The sequence below is a fragment of the Eriocheir sinensis genome, chromosome 36 (genome assembly GCF_024679095.1).
Source record: "Eriocheir sinensis breed Jianghai 21 chromosome 36, ASM2467909v1, whole genome shotgun sequence".
NCBI classification, from domain to species: Eukaryota; Metazoa; Arthropoda; class Malacostraca; order Decapoda; family Varunidae; genus Eriocheir; species Eriocheir sinensis.
In genome coordinates, this window is record NC_066544.1 from 15,150,780 (window position 1) to 15,171,850 (window position 21,071).

The 21,071-nt window shown below is 44.6% G+C and overlaps 3 protein-coding genes across 3 annotated transcripts; 1 reads left to right on the forward strand and 2 right to left on the reverse strand.

The window, feature by feature from the left end:
• Positions 1-103: 103 nt before the first annotated feature.
• LOC127007896 (actin-related protein 2/3 complex subunit 3-like) lies at positions 104-3,143 on the forward strand. The gene is made up of 4 exons (XM_050879350.1): positions 104-256; positions 482-658; positions 1,826-2,021; positions 2,418-3,143. Exons 1-4 carry the CDS (start codon positions 251-253, stop codon positions 2,573-2,575), a joined length of 537 nt encoding a protein of 178 aa, XP_050735307.1. The 5' UTR covers positions 104-250; the 3' UTR covers positions 2,576-3,143.
• Positions 3,144-3,539: 396 nt separating this feature from the next.
• Positions 3,540-6,023, reverse strand: LOC127007895 (protein arginine N-methyltransferase 1-like). The gene is made up of 3 exons (XM_050879349.1): positions 5,644-6,023; positions 5,106-5,220; positions 3,540-4,851 (listed from the first exon to the last, which is right to left on the reverse strand). The coding sequence occupies exons 1-3, from the start codon at positions 5,722-5,724 to the stop codon at positions 3,731-3,733; spliced, it is 1,317 nt and encodes a 438-aa protein (XP_050735306.1). The 5' UTR covers positions 5,725-6,023; the 3' UTR covers positions 3,540-3,730.
• A 6,426-nt stretch (positions 6,024-12,449) lies between these two features.
• Positions 12,450-20,420, reverse strand: LOC127007898 (glycylpeptide N-tetradecanoyltransferase 2-like). Its single transcript, XM_050879352.1, has 11 exons — positions 20,271-20,420; positions 19,030-19,132; positions 17,620-17,779; positions 17,072-17,202; positions 16,882-16,943; positions 16,578-16,724; positions 16,198-16,318; positions 15,268-15,616; positions 14,911-15,056; positions 13,539-13,676; positions 12,450-13,254 (listed from the first exon to the last, which is right to left on the reverse strand). The coding sequence occupies exons 1-11, from the start codon at positions 20,327-20,329 to the stop codon at positions 13,234-13,236; spliced, it is 1,437 nt and encodes a 478-aa protein (XP_050735309.1). The 5' UTR covers positions 20,330-20,420; the 3' UTR covers positions 12,450-13,233.
• Between the last annotated feature and the right edge of the window lie 651 nt (positions 20,421-21,071).

Here is a 21,071-nt window from a genome sequence, read left to right on the forward strand (position 1 = left end):
CCATGTTAGAGCAGAAAATTATTATAGCTCTTCTTTCATTTCAGCTTTTGTTTTACTTTATTATTATTAGCTGACTTTTTTCCTGCATCATTTTACAGGGATTCACAGGTAATAGAGGTATATAGGAGGAAAAACAGGGGTACCATCTTCATTCTGGCAACACTGCAGGCCGGGCGGATGTAAACACGGCGCTGATAGGGAAGGGCGGCGCTGAGTCAGTCCTCCTCCTGCTGCACAAACCACCTCAAGAATGCCGGTACGTGCAATTATAACCACTTTTCACCACCCAGGAACATTTAAAAACACACAAGGATCACGACAGACATACAAAACGGTGGAAATATAGAACGAGGCGGCTTGTATATAGAGAGAAGAGTTAGACTAGGGCGGTGTCAATGGCCTGGACAAATCTTAAATGGCTTGTCCCACCTATTAATGGCCCCGGGTTCTGATTTTTTCCTTCCCGTGTGTCTCGTCGCAGGCCTACCACTGTAATATGCCCCACCCCGGCTCCGTGGTGGGCAACATGGCCATGCTGCCGCTGCGGACCAAGTACCGCGGCCCCGCCCCCCTCATGGCCGGGGACGGGATTGATGTGGTGGACGAGGCGCTGCAGTACTTCAAGGCCAACGTGTTCTTCCGCACCTACGAGGTCAAGGTAAGATGGGCTGGTAATTCAACGTTGTCAGATTGTCGTACTAAGCCTCCTATGTTTGCCGATTTCCGACCCATAAACTTCCTCCTCGACCCTAATAACTGCATGCATTTATAGTTATCATTAAAATGTTTAACCCTGTAGCAGCGATGGGTCAAATTTGTGGCTTTACCGTGTAGCAGTGACGGGCCAAATTTGTGGCTTTACCGTGTAGCAGTGACGGGCCAAATTTGTGGCTTTACCGTGTAGCAGTGACGGGCCAAATTTGTGGCTTTACCGTGTAGCAGTGACGGGCCAAATTTGTGGCTTTACCGTGTAGCAGTGACGGGCCAAATTTGTGGCTTTACCGTGTAGCAGCGACGGGCCAAATTTGTGCCATGATATAAACCCTCAAAAATAAATGATACATAATCTGATCATAAATGCTTTGATATATATTATGAAATGGTTTGTGTGAGGGGTGATTTTTTATCATTTTTCTCGCTTAGAGGGACCGTTAAGAAACATGATCCCTGCTGATACTGGGTTAATTATTGTTGTTTTTTGGCAATAGCTATGGCTCAGAAACTGGTAAATATTAGGCTCTGAGTACAATAATCTGGCAACGGTGGCTGGTATTGAAATAGGGTAGCCTTCTCCATGCAGCACAGAATGTATCACACATTTATCATAAACAATCAATTTTTTAAAACTAAATCTAACCTAACCTAACTGTATTTAACCAGTAGCTACGGGGACCATCTAAGCGAATTAATGAGAAAAAATTATCACTCACACAAATAATTTTATAATAGATAACAATGCATTTGTAATCAGTTGGTGCATCCTCCATTTTGGGTGGTTTATATATGTCAAACCAAATATTTGGCCCGTCGCTGGTATGTGATAAAGCCATAAATTTGGCCCATCGCTGCTGCCGGGTTAATCTAATATAACCTAACCTGACCCCCCCTGCTGCCATAATCAGTCAAACTTTATACATCAATATTTTTATTTTTATTTTTTTTAGTTTTACAAAATCTATTAGTTACTGCATGGGATTCAGAGTAATAAAATGCAACACATAATGTCAATAGTAACTTCATGCGAGATGGGGCTAATTCTTATGGGTGGGTTGCCATCATGTTTGTAATCAGTGCCTTGTCCTCCACTCTCCCCTTTGACTTACAGGGCGAGTGTGACCGCACATTGATTTATGTGACGCTGTACATCACTGAGTGCCTCAAGAAGCTGGCCAAGTGCAAGGACAAGAACACAGGAGTCAATGAGATGTACTCCCTCGCTGTGTCCAAGTTCCCCATCCCGGGCGATCCCACCTTCCCACTCAATGCTGTCTACGGCCGGCCCAAGAATGATGCTGACCTGGGTGAGTTCACTTATGCTCACCAGAAAATTTCTCTTATCTTTTTGCATAGAGAATCTTTTGTTTTAGTTATAGTATCAGAAAGAATCATAAATTATATTGTTTATAAATTATCAGCTGCTTTCCAGTACAGGAACCCCTACAGCACAAGTTTAGATAGCATGATTATTGAGTATATGTTCCTCGAGCAGTCCTCGAATTAAGCGAACTCAATTTCTTAAGAAATTAATATACACAAGTAAAACTTAATTAGCACAGCTCATATATTACATGTAGTAGGTAGCATGAGCTAGTGTATCCTTTAGATTCTTGTGCTGTTTAAGACTCTACCATATTTTTTTTTTATTATGCCAGCATTCAAGTATCAAGGATGTTCATCTTATTTTATCTCCATCCCAGAGTTGATGCAGCAGTACCTCCAGCAGCTGCGGCAGGAGACTGGCCTGCGGGTGTGTGAACGTGTCTTCAGCACCCCAGACGGCAAGCCCTCCAAGTGGTGGCTGTGCTTCACCAAAAAGAAGTTCATGGACAAGTCTCTCCTGGCACCCAGTGCATAATGATCTCTTTGCCAAAACTGCCGAGGTGTCTCGGTGCCGTGATTGTTTGTCGCAGGTGACTCTTGTTTCCCTTAGCATCCAAACCATTCCACAATAGAAAGGAATCTTTTGGCATTTAGTAAGTTTCCTATTCATTTGCTTACAGTATCATCTTTGAATATTTATCTGCTCATTGCCTCACCAAGCTCTGTAGTTTGTTGATGTGGGAGTAAGAGCAGTCATTTGCTGGGTGAGTGCAGGCCAGAGGATGAGTAGATACTTTGCTCATCAGTTGGACTTGGAAGTCTAATCAGTCAGGTGTATATTTGATTATCATGTTCAACGTATGTATGTGTAACTGGGGAGGGGAAATACAAATGGCCGTAGGCTGAGGGAATACCATTTGTGTAACATGCTGCATATAATGTTAAGAAGTCAAAGAGTTTTTATGGGTAAATGAACTCTTCCTTCATGTAGCTGATTACTGAAAGGAGTTTGTCATGTCCTCAAATATTTACTATAACCAGTGATTCCCAAGTTTTATATCGTGTGGATTGTTATTCTTTATTCATTAAAACAATTTAACTTATTTGACGTATCTACCCATATTAAGCTGAATAAGTAAACACTATAATGGTTGGTAACCTCTGTCAAAAGGTAAAGCTTAAAATTGCTTTATAAATTCAACCTGTTGCGGCTGTGTCTCGTAATGTTTAAAAGAGGTAAGCCACTATACGGGCCATACAAATCCTACAACAAGACATTCTGACGAAGTATCAGGTGAAAAGTTCACACGGTATGGTAAAAATAAATGGATTGACAATGTGATAATCATGATAATTAATGAAGGTTAATATAATGATAAATCAAGGTTTTGGCAACAGAAGTATTTTAAGGCAAAGCAGGAAGCTACGTCCCTTTTGGTTACCTTTAGTATCCAAGTGACAAACATTCCCAGTCCCAAAGTCTCTAAAAATACAATATATATATAGAAATAATTTATTGGCATCGTATAAACGCACACACACACTTTATAATCGTAATAATAAGTTTTCTTTGTATGTATTGCACAATGGTAATAAAATGTCCATAAGGCATGAACTACAAACAGGAAGACTTGCCAATAGTTTATAATACTTTAAAACAACCGGGGATAGATCATGACTTCATGTCTCTTTATGTGCAGTCGATAATGTCGTTTCCATCATCATCCTGCTCCATCATCTTGGCTATGATGACGCAGCGGGGCATGGGGCAGGCGCAGGGCAAGGGATGCTCTACCACTTCCGGGTCCAGCATCTCCACCGTCATGGTGTAGTGGCGGGCATTCTCCTCACTCTGAGCAAATACCAGCTTCCACCCCACCACCTCGTCCTTCTCCACCCAGTTGTCAAAGTTTGGCTGGATGGTGTTATCACAGGTTTCTGCTTTTCCCGAACCATTTTTTAGAGGTTTTGGGGGTGATGCAGTAGGAACTTTTGTCTTGTCCTTATTTGCAGTTGGAGAGGCACTGTTGTCACTGTCTGTACTTGCATTGAGGTTCTCTTGGCACAGTAATGCCACCTGCTGAGGCATGTGGCTGGCCCCATAGCCCAGCACAACTACAGTTTGCTTCCAGTGGGTGGCAGGGCTTGTGGGGGAGGTAGAAAGGGTGACAACAGCCCCGACCTCCTGCCCTTCCTCGTCGTACTCTCTGCCGTCAAAGTCACACTCAAACCAGAGGCACAGGCCCTGGTAAGTGCCTGGCCGTGTCACCCCCACAAAGGTTGTCTCAGCGAAGTGCTTCACCTCCTCCTCTATCACCCAGCGCAGATTAAACCTCTTGACACAGGATGGCTCGGCTAGCAGATCAGTCTCCTTGATGAGGCACACTTCTGGCTTGATCATTTTTGACTTGAGGGCATAATTCTTCACGGCAGTCATGTTGAAGCCATAGACCTCGTCCCAGAAGTTGATCTGCTCTTTGTAGAGTGTCTGGAGGGAGCATGGACAGGCATAGATTCTGGCCTCTGAGGGGAAGACTGTGCCATCTTCTGACAGGAAGTGGTCTCGTGCCCAGATGACAGAGTTGAGCATAGACTCGTGCAGGAGGTAAAACCCCATCCACTCAGACACTATGACATCCACCTTCTCGTCACCTGGCAGGGTAATGTCCTCCACCCTGGCATGGTGCACTTGTACCACATCACCAAAGCCATTGTCCTCAGCCACCTGCTGGATGATGGCTGCCATCCCGCTGGCCTCCACAGCATGCACGCGGCGGGCCCCAGCAGCAGCAATAAACATAGAGAGGATGCCTGAAACACCAAACAAAGGAGTTTTACTAAAGTTAGCAGAAGTTACTGAAATTTTATATAAATCATCTCACTATAGCCACAGTGAGCCCAACTACTTTCACTATTAATTTTTTGTGCTATTGAGTTTTGTACAAAGCACTTTTATAAAGGGCAACTTTACTTAGAACCAATCTTAGCCATAAATTTCCTCTTTGAATGCTCTGCTAAGAGAGTAAGTCACAAAAGTCTCTATGCCCCTAAGGATGCTGACTTACCAGTGCCGGCACCAACGTCCATGACCACCTTCCCCTCAAAGAGGTGCTTGTTCTTGCTGATGGCAGTGGCATACGCCTGTGTGCGCGGGGCATCACTCACCATCAGCCGGTGGATCTGGGGAAGCAAGAGAGGTGAATATGTAAAACCTCCCCTTAAGATTTATTATTTGAAGGGCCAACAAAATTATATCGAACTACCGTATCTTAATTTGTCAATTTGAATATGCAATTAATATTGCACTATGGGGAGAAGGGTTAAAAGAATCTCATGAAAAGTGGGAGTAAATTAAGTTTGAATTGGACAAACCAAGGAGCATTAACATTGACCAGAGGAGAGTTCCGGTAAGGGACGGTGTGTCTGGTGAATAAAATGCTTGTTGACGTCAGTGTGTGAGTATGGGGATGATCTGAACCTTGAGTGTGCCACTGGGTTTAGATGGAGACAGGTCATGGGAGATTTTGTAGCTAGCATCAAATTATGTCATACTATCCTCTTCCTTCTCCTTTGGCTCCCCGGCAGGCCGCCACTGTTAGTTACCTCCACGTCCTCGTAGCTGGCGAAGTAGTCCTCGTTGGTCCCGTCGGCCGCGGTATTCACGGGGTCGCCCGCCGAAGTCATGGTGGTGTTGGTGTGGCTGAGGCTGTCCTGGTGCTGTGTGGCGGTGGTGGGAAAACGACTCTAGACTCCTTGGTGGTGAGTGGGCGGTGCTGTGTGGTGGTGGTGGGCAAGAACTCTAGACTCCTTTGTGATGAGTGGGCAGTGCTGTGACGGTCTTGGTGTGGCTGACTGGCTGAGGCTGTCCTGGTGCTGGGTGATGGTGGTGGGTAAGGACGCTAGACTTCTTGTTGGTGAGTGGGCGGTGCTGTGACGGTCTTGGTGTGGCTGACTGGCTGAGGCTGTCCTGGTGCTGGGTGATGGTGGTGTGGCTGACTGGCTGAGGCTGTCCTGGTGCTGGGTGGCGGTGGTGAGAGGATTCTTAACTCCTTGGTAGTGAGTGGGCGGTGCTGTGGTGGCGTCCTGCACACTGTAATTATCAAACACAGTGCAAGAGTTCAATTACCTCAAGTTACCTATTAGTCCTGTCACTCCAGCACAACCAAGACATAATGAGGGGAATAAAGTTGAAGATAGACAATTATAATCAAGTCGGGCTGGGGGTTTGGGCGGGAAAGCCAAGATTGACACTTCTGTACACGCCAGCTGATGATTGTTTTCCTAGTGTTACCTTATCACAGTGGGACAAATGTAGTGTGTGAGTGGTTACCTTGAGTCTCCAGGGGGCTGGTTTGGCGTATTTTGAGCTGCCTGAATCCCCGAGGTACCGGCGTGAGTTTGTTTACATCCCGGTCCCCGCCACAGAGCACGGGGCGTTGGGCCGCTTCGAGGGTACACTGTGCTGGCCCGAAAGAGACTATATTAGTATTATATATAGTCTCCTTGGCTGGGTTATGGAGAAGCACAGGTATCAGGGCCATATTTTTAAACAATTTCTCGCCCAAGAACACATAATTTATACTAGTCTTTCGTGGGAGTTTAGGGCATTTCCAGGGGTATTTTTATGACCCTGGTGGTAGTCTGAGCCTTCTTCTGTACCGTGAACCTAAAATAACACTCATTAGAACTCGATTAACCTCCTTTTTGGCCTTTGGAAATAGTTGGTGTGAGGGGTGGGAGCATCTGACAATACCAACCTCAGACTAAAGACATTTCATCGACCAAGTACACCCATTGGACAAGGCTTTCGTAGGAGTTGTGGGCATTTCCAGGAGTAGTTCTGTGACCCTGCATGGTGGTAGTGTGACCCTTCCTCTGTACCATGAACCTGTAGAAGCACTCATTAGAACCCGACTGACCCCCTCTTTGACCTTTAGAAATAGATAATATGAGAAGCGAAAGTGATTGATTGATTGATTGATAGTTTATTGTTGCAGGTAAACAACAAGGGAGAAGGGAGTCTTGTAATACCGATGGTCGTTATCCTCCCCTCTACATCTATGCATATTGTTCACTGATTGTTCCCATTTTATTTTTTACAATTTGTTTAATAATAACTTAAGAATACATGTTTACTAACCTAGTGAATAAAATGTTGTTGGGAAAGGCTTGCCCAGAACACACCAGTTGAAGTGGGTGGCAGTAAATAAATCAGGGGGTGCAATGTCCCCTTTACCCCTCGTGATGCATAGAATCTCTACCATAAATTTACTATGAAAAGTAAATTATGTGAAATAAAGCCAAGCTATCTTCAGTGCATCAGAATAGTAGTTTAACACAAACTAGTGGAGAGAGAGAGAGAGAGAGAGAGAGAGAGAGAGAGAGAGAGAGAGAGAGAGAGAGAGAGAGAGAGATTCAGCTATCTGTATTTAAGGGAAATATGTAAATCAAGGGTTGATTGTCAACCAATGAAAACCACTTATATTACAAATTAAAGAAGTACAATTAAATCCATTCTCACGTGACCCGAAGCTCCGCAGTGAAACAGCGGTGGCGGAGGAGAAGACCAGTGTGACTGTGCTGAACCTCCAGGGAGGGACGCTGACCCGTGTGGCTGTTACAGGTATTTATTTCCACTGGTTGCTTCAGTGACTTTTCCCAATAGTCTACATATATAGTGGCCGAGAGGCACCGTATATAGGCCTGCCCGCACCCTGGATCCGAGGACATAATGGATTACGGGCTTCGGGTGATCGAGGGCACACGCACAGATCGGGCTTTCTTACTGTGCTCTCATGGAATGCATTTTGTGTTGTTGGCACATCTGCCTGATAAATTTGCCTCGGGTTGATAAGCATGGATACTGTACTTAAGCCAACAGGATGAAAAGATGATAGTTCCTGCTGCCCACAGATCCCTTGTTGGAGCTCAAATGACATCCCTGTGTATACATCAGTTTATTGCCTTTTGTTGAAAGTAATTTCTTGGTTTCAACAAAAGGCAATAAACTGATGTACATAGGGATGTCATTTGAGCTCCAACAAGGGATCTGTGGGCAGCAGGAACTATCATCCTGTGCATCTATAGAAAGGTTGCCCATGCATGCCCATATGGTTACCACATGGGGCCCACTCTGCCCACTTGGGCCCCACACAAATACCCTGGTGCATCCCCCATGTGGGGTCTGTGGGGGCAAACGTGGGGCCCATATTTGCCTATCCGGGGCCCACTAAGATTGCCCAGTTGGGGACACATATTATTGCCCTCATTTTCCCATATGTTGCCCACCTGGGGCCCACATTTTTTGCTGGCTGGGATTTTTCCTCCAGGACCTTAATTCCCTTGAGGCGGTAACAATGGCAGGAGGATCTCCAGTTCTTCCTGTCCTATTCATACACTTCCTATTTGTAATATCCCCCCCCCCAACACTTCCTTTAAGTACTCCTTAGTCGTATCGGTCCACCTAACTGGTCTCTTCCTACCTCCCCCGCCCTCCTGGCCAGAGTATGTCGGCCTAATGAGGTAGGCCTATGCAAATGTGGTTATGAATTCACGCAGATTTCACACTTTCCATTGTTTTTTGCCTGAGCTGCTTCATTTACTGTAAAGAAAAAAATGCCTATCACATGCAGGGGACATCTTTGCTAGTACCTGCACACCATTTAAGCACTAGCAGTCACACTAGGAAAACACTGGAAAATTAGCAAAAGTATGAAAAAGTAGAATTGTATTGTTCATGTCACGGTAATGTCAAGTCTTTTACAACTCAGTCTTTGTACTTCTGATTCCTTTTTGTTTTTTCCTCCCCTGCTATAAGTAGTCACTCGTATGGTGTGCAAAGAATATCAAGACTACTTTTAAAATTCAACTAATCTTTGTCTTTTGAAGTCTTACTCAGTCTGCTCTTTTTCTGGGCAAACACATTTTATATATATATATATATATATATATATATATATATATATATATATATATATATATATATATATGTATATATATACATATATATATATATATATATATATATATATATATATATATATATATATATATATATATATATATATATATATATATATATATATATATATATATATATATATATATTTTTTTTTCCTGTTTTAGGTGCTGCCTATAACACCAGTAGACTTTCTCGAGAGGTCTCTTCGACGACCCCAGCCCGTTAGTGGTGCAGGCAAATTTTATCTATAGTGGCTGCCATGGTATATGACTCTTGCTTAAGTTTAAATAATTTAGCTTTGCCCCACGCCAAGCCATAGCGTATGCTCTCAACTTTACCTTTCCCTTGTTCTGCCTCGTATGTTGTAACGAGAAGGGCACGTTACTTACCACCCAACACGTGTAGATAAATCAGTAGTAAAATGAAGGGCAATGACAGCAGTAATGGGAACAAATATTTTAATAAACAAACTTGATCATTCATGAGTATAAAAGACTCTACTAGCAAATTAAAATCTCATTACTGTAATGAGATCCTCCCTTTGTTGTTGCAGTGTTGCAAAGATGTAGTAGTAAGTTTATGGAAAGGTAACACAGGGTAATAATACATGTTAAGCCAAGCAGCTTTGTGTTGCTATCATAAAGCCTTGGCAGAGAGACTTGCCAGGCTGAGGGGACCGGCAAGCTCACGCCCTCAGCTGATGAACACTTTGAGCACACACACACACACACACACACACACATACACACATTCACCATAGAATTATAGCAGAAGGCAGACTGAACAACATAATGAACAAAGTTTAAATTCCCTTTTCCCACACCCACACTATCTGTGTTTGTGTTTGTTGCAAGGCGCTCACTCATCAGCAGGAAAGCAAGCAAGGCAGCTGTTCGCTTGTCTTTTTCAACTGCATGCAAAACATTCTTTCACACACAAAAAAAGGAAAGGAAATACCTACTACCAGCAACTCATTGTCTTTACATTGCAAGCTTTTAGCCTTGAATGGAGGGGAGGTGTGTCTGGAGTAGAGAGTTTTAGAAGTATTTATGGCTGTGGATCAGAGGCATGCACATACCTAATAATGCATTATCAATTTAAATCTTGGCAGTACTTTTGATGTGCATGGTAAGCTTTGTTACTTTATTTTCCATCTCCATGTCCTTAATAGTGTTTGTTTTGCAGGGGAGTGGAGCAACACTTTTGGAATATCTGGTCCTGAACACAATCCTATTCCCAGTATTTGCTGTCTTCAGGGCAGGTGAAGGCCAAGTGTGGTAAGACCCTTCCTATTAATGTATTGTATGATTGATTCCTTGGACACAGACATGCCCAGTTGAGTAAGGAAACTTTGAGCTAAGATTTCAAGATAATCACTGTTATTAGACACACATACAAACTATACAGAACACGGAAAAATGAGCTTCAGAAAACACGGGAGCTTAAAATTGAGGAGACAAACAGCCAGGACCTGGGAGAATATGGCGGTGAATGGTTCATTGGTGAGGAATGAATGTGTAACAAAAAAACTTGAGTGTTGGAGATGATTAGTTCCTATGAGGGCATATGGTATAGTGTGTGAAGGACATAGTGATATCCCCAAAATAAAGGCACATCTTTACCCAACAGAAGTTACACATCTAGAGATTCGTCAGTACCGTGCTTGTACTGAGCTGGGCCTTGTCAACGCTCCCCTCCCGACACTCAAACATTACGTTGACACAGCCATACAAGCATTCTAGTATCTGTTTATTCCAGTCTATGTGAAGGTATGGACAGCTTAACAGAAAATGCATCTTTAGTTTAGCTTTAAAAATATGAAGCCTATCTAGTGGATATTAAATGCATGATCATAACATGTATACAGGTGAGTAGGAGGATCGGGACACTCCACGGCTGTGAGGTGTGGGCAATACAAGACCATCTGCTGCTGACCCAACCTACCATGACTTAGGGAAACACTCAACCCTCAGACACCCGCAGGAATTGTACCCAAGAATATCTGAGCAACTTGTGCACATTGTTAGGTCAGACCACTAAGGAGTTGAAACTGATGTGCGTGTACACTTCCTTTAAGTTATCCCGTAGAGAATGTGTAAATTGAGTATGAACACTAAATAAGTCACTTCCAGAGAGACAAATCACATTATTAAGTTTGGAGTTTGTTGCTATACCCTTACTATTATTATTCTATATATTAGTCATTAGAATATAAATAAACAGGGAATCATTTAAAAATAGTTAAAATTTTGTAGTAAGAAGACGTCACAACGATTAGACTGACAATACAGGCATCCCTCGCTATGCAATCGGGTTGTTTCCTTAAAAATTGATCGTAAAGTGAGTGATCATATCGTGATAGCGTTATATCACAAATTTAATGGAGTACATTCCTAGCCCTTCCAAAAAAAGAGTAAATCATAAAAAAGCCCCTAAACAAACGTGTGTTTTTGCAATGGTTACGTAAACAAATTAGGGCATCATGTTCATGTCTTTCCCTTCACAATTAGTGTCCAGATTCACTTCCAGCTTGAGTCTTTTCCTTTGCTTTTTGCCCTGGACACTGGTACTCACTCCCGTGATGAAATATTGAGACACAGACCGAACTCTCAAACACTTAACGTCAAGAGAAACACAAGGAAAATGTTCTCATGCAATCACTGCAGACGATTTGACCATACTGTGGGTAGGAAACTCTTTCCTGTGTGGTGTAATGATCATGTGATCTTGCCAGCAGTGTGCAGTGTAGTGATCACATTATTGCATCACCAATCACAGGCAGATCGTTTACCCAATTGATGAGGATCGCATATAAATTTCAATAATGTAAACAATCTGTCGTACATCAATCATATAGCGATGGTTGCCTGTATAGTTCATACATGCTCCAACAATCAGTTCATATACAAGTTTTGTTAGACAATTTACCATTTTCCACCATGACTGGCTCTCCTATGGACTGGTGTGGAGTAACAATGGCATCCTCTGGACATCACTCAAGTCCTCAAACATTTACCCGTCCTGCCCGAAGGCCATTGCCCCAGGAGTTCCCCATGACCTTCCCCCTCCTGTCCCTCCCTGCAAGTTTCTATGGCCAGGACCATACAAGGTTCAGTCAAATTTTGGTGCATATAATACAAAACAGGCAACCCCCATTATTCAACAATTTGCTCTTCTGACATTGCTTGACCACCAGCTAGTGCTGTTGTTAGCCAGTCAAGTGTAAGGTTCTGCCTCACCCATGCTCTCTGCCCTGTTAATTTGACCATAAGAACCATTACCACCAAAGGGGCTTACTACTACTGGCAAGTGTTGCCACGAGCTCACCAGCCTGTCATCAAAGTGTCAGTGTAGTGTCATTGCACACACACACTGTTCAAATCTCAAAAATTCTTGTCATTAACTGTGGCAGGTCAATCAAGAGGATACGGAAAATTTGGCAAATATATGAAGATTATAAACTTTTATTAAGTGAGTGGCAAACATCATCCAGACTCCTGTACAGGGCCATAGAGAACAGTGGTAAAGGTTACCACCAAAATCCAGTTTGAAGTTGATGGTAAATATATACGTATTATTCAATTTGCAACATTAAGACGCTCTACTCCAAAATAAAGATTGTAAAGTTAGAAAAACTATTCAACAAGGTAGTAAAGTCTAAGCTTAAAGTTGTTGCAGTACAGTGTGTGACTCCTGAATGTGAGATCTCAGGACACTTCTCAACATCCTTTAAGTTCTTTGTGAGTGGGACCGGTGGAGAGCTTCACAATTGGGGCGCTAGGCCTGGAGCTTTCAAGAACACTGTGAAGGTGTAGACTTGCAAAGCAAGTGTGAACAGTAGTTTTTCCCTGTCATTATTAAGTTAACATACATTCTGTAAAATAAACACATACATTTTTTCCCTCATTTTAGGTCAAGGTGGTCATGAACATAATCCCACTTATTTACATACATTCCTACAGGAAAAATGGGTTCAATATTCGTCACGTCGCCATTCCATCATGTTTGGAACACAACTGTTGAATAGTGGGGGTTACCTGTATGGTATATGATTACCTTTTCATAATTTAATTGCACTTTTAATTATACCTCATTACAGGGTACGTGTGATTGAATGAAACATTATGCTGAGTTACACGAAGAGATGGACCCCAAATCATTGACTCCTGCAATCCACGAGGTCCTTGGCAGCCCACCCGAAGAGAACTAGCAAGAGGCAGATCCTAATTTCATTATTGTAACACTAGTCCAACCTGTAAGGTAAGACAAAATTTGGTATTAATAGGTAAAACAGCAATTTGAGACCAGACTTAGCAGAGTCTAGCTATAAATGTTAGGTAAAAATCTTGCACTAAGGTAAATGAAGGTTACTTTATGTGGCAATATTCAAAGCTCAAAAATTGGGAGGAGAATTCTAGGTCGTAAGTTTAGATTCATAAATCCCCACAGGCCATGGTGTGGTATGGAGACATAATGGGCTGCTGTCACTGTCATTTGCTTTCAAAGTACTGTCACTTGTCCATTCAGATAAACTCACCTTTTCTGGAGACATTTTGGGACACCTCCAGTTGTAGAGGTAATACTGTAAGTTGCCATCACCTTGTCCAAACTTTAACTCCTCCAAAAACTTTGAGTTCTCCATCAAGTCAAGAGCGTTGAAGACATCATAGTCAGCCTGAAAGTATGAAAATTCCTTTAGCTCTAAGCAGAGAGAGAGAGGAGAGAGGATCAGTACTGGGCCCTATTCTTTGGAACGCATACTTCGATGAGCTGCTCCATGGCCTACCAGTGGCCTCAGCCTACACCGACGACTGCACCCTGTCCCACAGCTACACCAGGGAGGAAACTGTGAACATGATCGAAGCCACCAACCGCCATCTTGGTGACATCATGGCCTGGGGACGATGTTGGCAAGTCAAGTTTGCTGCCGAGAAGACCCAGGCCATGGTAATATCGCGTTCGGGGCAGGACGCCAGACTCCTGCAGGGACGGCTGAAGTTTGGGGACGACACCCTCGTCATCAAGGACTCAACGTCTTGGGGGTGGAGGTCAACTCCAGACTCAGTTTCGACCACCACCTGGAGTGTGTGGCGCACAGAGCCCCCCTGAGGGTGACTCTTCTGCGTTGCGTGCAGCACCTGCTCGACGCAGACGGGCTCCTGAGGCTGTACAAAGCCCAGGTGAGGCCCGTCATGGAATACTCCCCTCTCTCCTGGATGAGTGCCCAATGTCACCTCTCGCTGCTGGACAGAGTGCAGAGGAGGGCAGAGCGACTAATCCGCGATGCCAGCAGCCTTCAGCAGCAGCAACCACATGGACACCAGTGGCGGCAGCGGCAACATGGACAGCAGCTACATCACCAGCAGGACGCCCCCCGCTGCATGCTCGACAGCCTCGGGCACCGGAGAAGGGTCAGTGCCATCACAGTCCTACACAAGGCCCAGGTCCAACATACACCTCACCTGGTGGCACTATGGGTCACTTGGAGGAGGAGCAAGCACACCATGAGAGCAGCGGTGGCTAATGACCTCCTCCTTGAAATCCCGAGAAGCTGCACAGCCAGGCGCCAGAGGGCCTTCACGAGTGCCACGGCCCACCTGTGGATCGCCTTCACGGGTGTAGTGGGCGTTAGGGCAATGAACACCCGCCTGAGCACAAGCACAACTAGTGACAATGCTTTAAGATGCGCGGCCTCAAGACAGAGGTCGTCTTTAGCATGGAGACAACTTCCCTGCCCCTTTTGTCATATGTTTAAATAAAAAAAAATAAAAAAAAAAAAAAGAGAGAGAGAGAGAGAGGGGGAGGCCAAAATGGACTCTCCAATTTGGTTTCACAATACAGCAATATTTACAATTAGATACTAGGAAATAAACAATTGTATGAGTCAAGGTGTGGGAGGTGTTACTAACATTCTTGGCAGTGATGAGCGCATCCTTCATGAGGACCTTCCACGGGGTTGTTGAGGACACGTTATAGAAGGAGTAGGCGGCCTTCAGGCTCTTGTAGGTGGGGTGGTGCATCACCGTGGACGGCAGGGTGTAGTAACTCACAAAATCTGAGGAAAGATTGAGAGTTGTATTATAGGATGCAATTTTTTTTACCTGAAACTACATATTACATCCTGTGTATATACATCCCACCTCTGACATGGGGTGAAGGGAAGATAACACAGAGATAAGACATAACAGAGGCAAGAGATTCTGCTGCCGGGGCAATTTCCTGTTTTTCAGATTCAAGGCTTTACAACATAGACAGCAGTATCTCACCTGTCACCTTGCCACCTGTCTCCACCACGTAGCTGTCAATGATCTTGTCCTGAGGGAGGAACCAGTGAAGAAACTGCTCTCTGCTGAACACTGGTGCCAAGTCAAACCTCTTGAGGTAGTTGGCCAGCAGCCGGTGGCACGAGTCCACGTCCTCAGGCTGGAGGCGCCTGAACCCCCGCGTGGCCGTGTCAGAGGGCAGGCGGTACAGCTTGAGGGTGCGCTGCATGGTCATGTTCTTGCCCAGATGAGAGAACTTCACCTCTATCAGCTTCTTTGGGTTGAGGGAGCGATGCCAGTAGCGGCATGAGGCCATGGGTCGGGGCAGCAGCACCCCAGCTGTGTACACCGCCTAGAGGAGGAACACCATGGTGGAAGTACTTCAAACTCACCACAAATCATTATTGTGGCAAAAACAGTATGAATTACAATAAATGCTTAAATTTCAAATTTTTATTATTCCTTAAACTACACCTAATCAATCCGTTTGTCTGGTAGTTCCCATAAATAAAACTTGCTAACTGCATGCCTCCCCTCCTCCCGCAGCCCCACTGCACTCAACTTTCCACTCTAGCTCATCCCTATATTGTCCAAACCCCTTATGCAAGAGCTAACTAGCATCCACTCTCATCCCTCACACTGGTAAACTCTGGAACAGCCTTCCTTTGTCTGCATTTCCTCCTACCTATGACTTGACCTCTTTCAAGAAGTGTATCAAGACACCTCTACACCCGAAATTGACCACTCTTTTGGTCACACTTTACTTTTGTCTGTTGTGGGAGTGGTGAGTAAGATTTTTTTTTTCTCTACACTATTTGTTGCCCTTGAGCCGTCTCCTTTGTAAAAAAAAAAAAAGAACGGACATCAAACTTTTTTACAAGCCAAATGAATGAAGAGAACAATTTTTAAAGCAATGAAGACCCAAAATCTTACCTGAAAGATACCTGTGAGATTGACTCTTCTAGTGATCTCCTTGATTAGGACTGGCGCCAGACGTTTGGACCTCAACTTTTTGTGCACACACAAGAAGTTTATTTCAACCATTTCTTGTTGACTGGAGGAAAAGGAAATTAATTAATTATGTGAGCTGAGAGGCAGAGGTTTCCTCGAGGGGACTGTCAAGGCTGGAGGTAGCTCCTGTGAAAGGACTGGGCATAGGAAACATAAATAGATAGATGAAACTGGTAAACCTTAAATGATTCTAAGACCAGGGGATACATCAAAAGCTTTTCCTGATGAAAACAGGTTATGTCCATGTTAAAAAGATTGCTATTATCATTCTTAGCTTCATAGGGCACGGCACTTCCACTCACTGGTTGAATATCCTAATCTTGGCGGGGATGGCGGATATGAAGCCGACTAGTCTGTTGCTTTTGGAGACGCGCACGCCAACATGCCACGGGTGTTTCCATCCGGGCGGCATGAGGGCCCACCGCAGGAACTCTTGGCTGTAGTCAAATCTGTGAGACAAGCAAGACATAACCTTGACTCCACGATAGATCAGTGATGTGAATTATTCAAACCCAGACAAATCTACCACATGTCTAACCAAGTGGAGCATTATAAGTCAGTGCCTTAGGACCCAAACATCCATTGAGTCAGGAAAAAAACACCCACCTGAACATATTGTCGTCATCTTCAACGTAGTTCTCGTTCAGAAGGTGATACAGGTCCTGCAGCTGTATGATAACAAGATGTTGTGTTAACCATACTTATTACCAGCTTCATAATATCAGAGATGGATGTGTGTGTGTGTGTGTGTGTGTGTGTGTGTGTGTGTGTACATGGCATGGGAGGAGACACTCACCACCTCAGGGTTTTGTAGGTCTAGTGTGTCCCAGAAGAAGCCATCGGGGAGGTTGTACGGCTCTTGCTTGATGTCTGAAATGGCCTTCTCAGACTCAATGGCCTCATTCACATCTTCACCGATGTCTTCACCTGAGGAGCAAATATTGTTGTTAGTACCAGGTTAGTCTAAGCTAAAAATATAGATAATACAAGGAAACCTATAGTTACACCTCTTAATGTTATACTGTAAATTGAGGCACAACATCCATAAAGAGAGGACACCTGAATTTTAATGCAATAATACCTTTTGTATATATAGATAGCACATTGATCACTAACAAAGTCTACAGTTGGTTTACAATAAAACAAAACCGATCCAACATTACATGAAATGCAAAACAATTATTAAGGTTAGTCAAATATTATAATCAGGTAGGTGTTCAAATTCATTTATAACAAAACTATATGTTCATACATCATTTGAGTTACATTTTATACCGTATATTCAGTCACCAATCTAAGAGGCGTCAAGATGAAAAATACGTAAAACCTGAAAGAGCTACTCACTGATCTTTGGAACTGGTTGAGTGTTCCAGAAGAGGAACTCCTTCTGTTCCTGCAGCTGCATCTTCCTCATGTACTGCTCCACCTGCGGTATGCCGATGGGCGTGTGCGGGAGGACCTGCTCCTCGCCAGCTCCAACACTATCCGTGGCGGCTGTGACAGCCTGGAAGGTGAGCCATAGTTAGGGTGATACACCAGTCACACTTACAAAGACATACTTTACATACAACTCTCACTACAAAATGCATTAACTAATGACACTTTACTCACTAATAGAAAACGTCATTAATACAGAATTCACACTAATTGTGTAGCTAAATATAACCAAGGTAGGTACCTTGAAGAAAAAACAACTACACACATATATAACAGTCCACTACCTTTGTTTTCCAACCTAGTGAATCATCAATGAGGAGGATGAAGATAAAAGATGGGAGTGGAGGAGTGTGCATTATGGAAGTTATGAGGGTAGGTGAGAGAGTTGGTACAAAGGGCAAGTACCAACCCAGGGGAACCTCAACATCACGTCAGTCTTCAAAATGTGGAACAATATCTTATCACCAATGTCATTCATCCATAATTAAAACCCTTGACAAACCTCGGAAGCAGATAAATTTTGCATTATATAACAGCTGCTTGAGATAAGACTTCAAATTAGTATCGTGGAACTTTCTTTTTAATCTGACACGCATTCCTATCGTGGGGGTTTCTACGCTCCTTGAAAAACATGAGAAACTGCTATATTGGGCAGAATAAATAATTTCTGAAATATTCTGCCCGGGATACAAACCTGGGCTCCCAAGATAGGTTTTCCAGTGCCTTGGGGCCATCACATTTATATTCCTTCAGAGGCAGGCTTCGGGGGGGCAAAACTTGATTTGCTGTTATAAACCGTTCCATGGCTATTATGCTGTCAAGCCTGAGGAAATATATATTTGTTTTGTCTACTGTCACTATGGGTCAGACATATAGTGGTTCCCTTCTTATATCTTAATTGTCTTTTCAGCCCAACTTACATGTTCAGATTTGACGAGCATTACCCGTTTTCATTGGCTCAGTAATTAAAGCTACACTACACCTCTCACAGCTAAGCAATTTTTTTTTCTTTTTACTGTCAATAAAGCAGCTCAAGGGAAAAAAAAAACTAAGCACTGCTCCGACAGAAGTAGACAATATGAGTGTCCAGGAGAGGTCAATATTGGATGGAGAGGTGTCCTGAAACTCCACTCTTGCCTATCCCTTTGTGCAACTGCCTGACTGTTACTCAGTCACTCCCAGTACCGGCTGACGGGACCCCAGATCAAGGGCGGCCCCACCAGGAATAAAAGTCACCTATAAGCACCCCTTCCATATCCCCCCACCCACCCCTACCCCCAGGCACAGCCTGGGGTCTGCCATGCCCTACACACTCACCTTGGTGATGCCACTTGTGCTGGGTTCAGACTCCCCGTTGACCACCGCCACTCCGCCATCAGGCTTGTCTTTTTTGGCTTTATTGGTCTTCTTCTTTTTTTTTCTGTTTGGAGGGAAGTTTCAGCATGAGAAACCATGAATTTACTTTTTTAAAGTGAATAATCTACACCTAAAAATGCTTTGGCATTTATCTGTTTTAGCACCTGTCACATTTTGGATTTTGACACTTCTTGCTGATAATTTTATCATATATATATTTATCTTTTTGATAACTATTTCCCGTGAAAATGGATAAAGGAGGGTGTCGAGGGGGGGTAAGGCATCCTCCCTGTAAAGAGACGTTAGGTTTGGTTAGATTTGCTAAATTTAATTCTTTTCAATAAATACTTGACAACCCTCATTGATCAAGGCATGGCGCTGCAACCAGTGTGTGATACTCTTCACAGTGCGCCATTTTCAAAACCGTGGACAAAGCGGTGGATGCAGTGGTCTTAGAGCTTATTTTTCCACAATACATCGCATTGTGAGGAAGAACATTTGTTTCCGGTGAGTTTTGATTTGCAGCTATTGATGTGCATTACTCCCATGGAAATCACACGAGTTTTTGGGAAAGGATGAAAATTTGAGAAAACGGGGATCTCACCAACAGGGACGCCAGGGCTGGACACTGTGGCCTTTTAGTGAATAAAGTACAATGCCTGTTGCCTCCTCTTGACCAGGGGAAAGATACATCAGGTCATGGCACCCGGTCCCCGCCCCCCCCCTCCCGCACCAGCACTGACACCCTATACCACACCACCAGCAGCCCTTCACCACCACCATCAGCCTGTCACCATCACCACCACCACCACCACCATCACCCTGTCACAATCATCACCACCATCAGCCTGTCATCACCACCATCAGCCCATCACCACCACCACCAACAGCTCATCATCACCACCACCATCAGCCTGTCATCACCACCACCATCAGCCCATCATCACCACCACCATCAACCCATCATCACCACCACCCTGTCACCATCACCACCACCATCAGCCCATCATCACCACCACGTCAGCCCATCACCATCACCACCACCTGCCCCTAGCCCACCCTGAGGTCACCCCGGGGTCAGGTCACGCCGGGAGGAGCCCCAGGGTGACCTTACAGACAGGGGTGCCAGGGGGGTGAGGCGGGCAGGGGAGGCGGCGTGACCCTCCCTGCACCCTGGCACCGGCCCTCCCTGGCACACTCACGGCTTGCTCCTCCTCCCCTGGGCGCCGCCGACACCCTCCTGCTTGTCGGTGGCCGCCATGATAACTGGGGAGAGGCTGGGGGGAAGGGGCGGGGACTGTGGGGAGACTGGGGAGGGGCGAGCCAAGTGACGACCACCATGCGCTCTTCTCCCCTGCCAGTCTCCCCTGTGCCCCCTTTTTCCTCCCCCTGTATTCCCTGTCGCTCCCTTCTCCCTTCCCTATGTCCCCTGCCTCTCTCCCTGTCAGTGTCCCCTGTCGCCCTCCCCTGTTCCCCCTTTTTTCACCCCTATTCCCTGTCTCCCCTTTTTCCCTTTTTCCGCCCCTATTCCATTTCTTCTTCCCTGCCTCTCCCCCTGCCAGTCTCCCGTGTCCCCTGTTCCCCCTTTTCCTCCTCCTGTATTCCCTGCCTCCCCGATCTCTCCCTTCCCTTCCCCTGTGTCCCCTGCTCCTCCTTTTTTCCTCCCCTATTCCAGTTTTCCTTCCCTTGTGTCCCCTGTCGCCCCCTTCTCCCTCCCCTTCAGCCTCCATTTCCCCCCCTGCCAGTCTCCCCCTACCATTATTAGCCTACTATTTCTCCCCTCCCCTGCCTCCCCCAGTCTCCCTCTATTACCTTATCCTCCCCTTAATTCTTCTTCCTACATCTACCCGACCCTCTGTATCTTATATTTCAGATTTTCGTATATGCTATAGCTTACCGGGCCCCATTATTTCATTGTGACCATATAGTAATTTCTGCATTATTTTCTCTCTAGGACCGAGTATTTATTGACCAGATAACCTCTTGTGGAAAGCTATCAATGA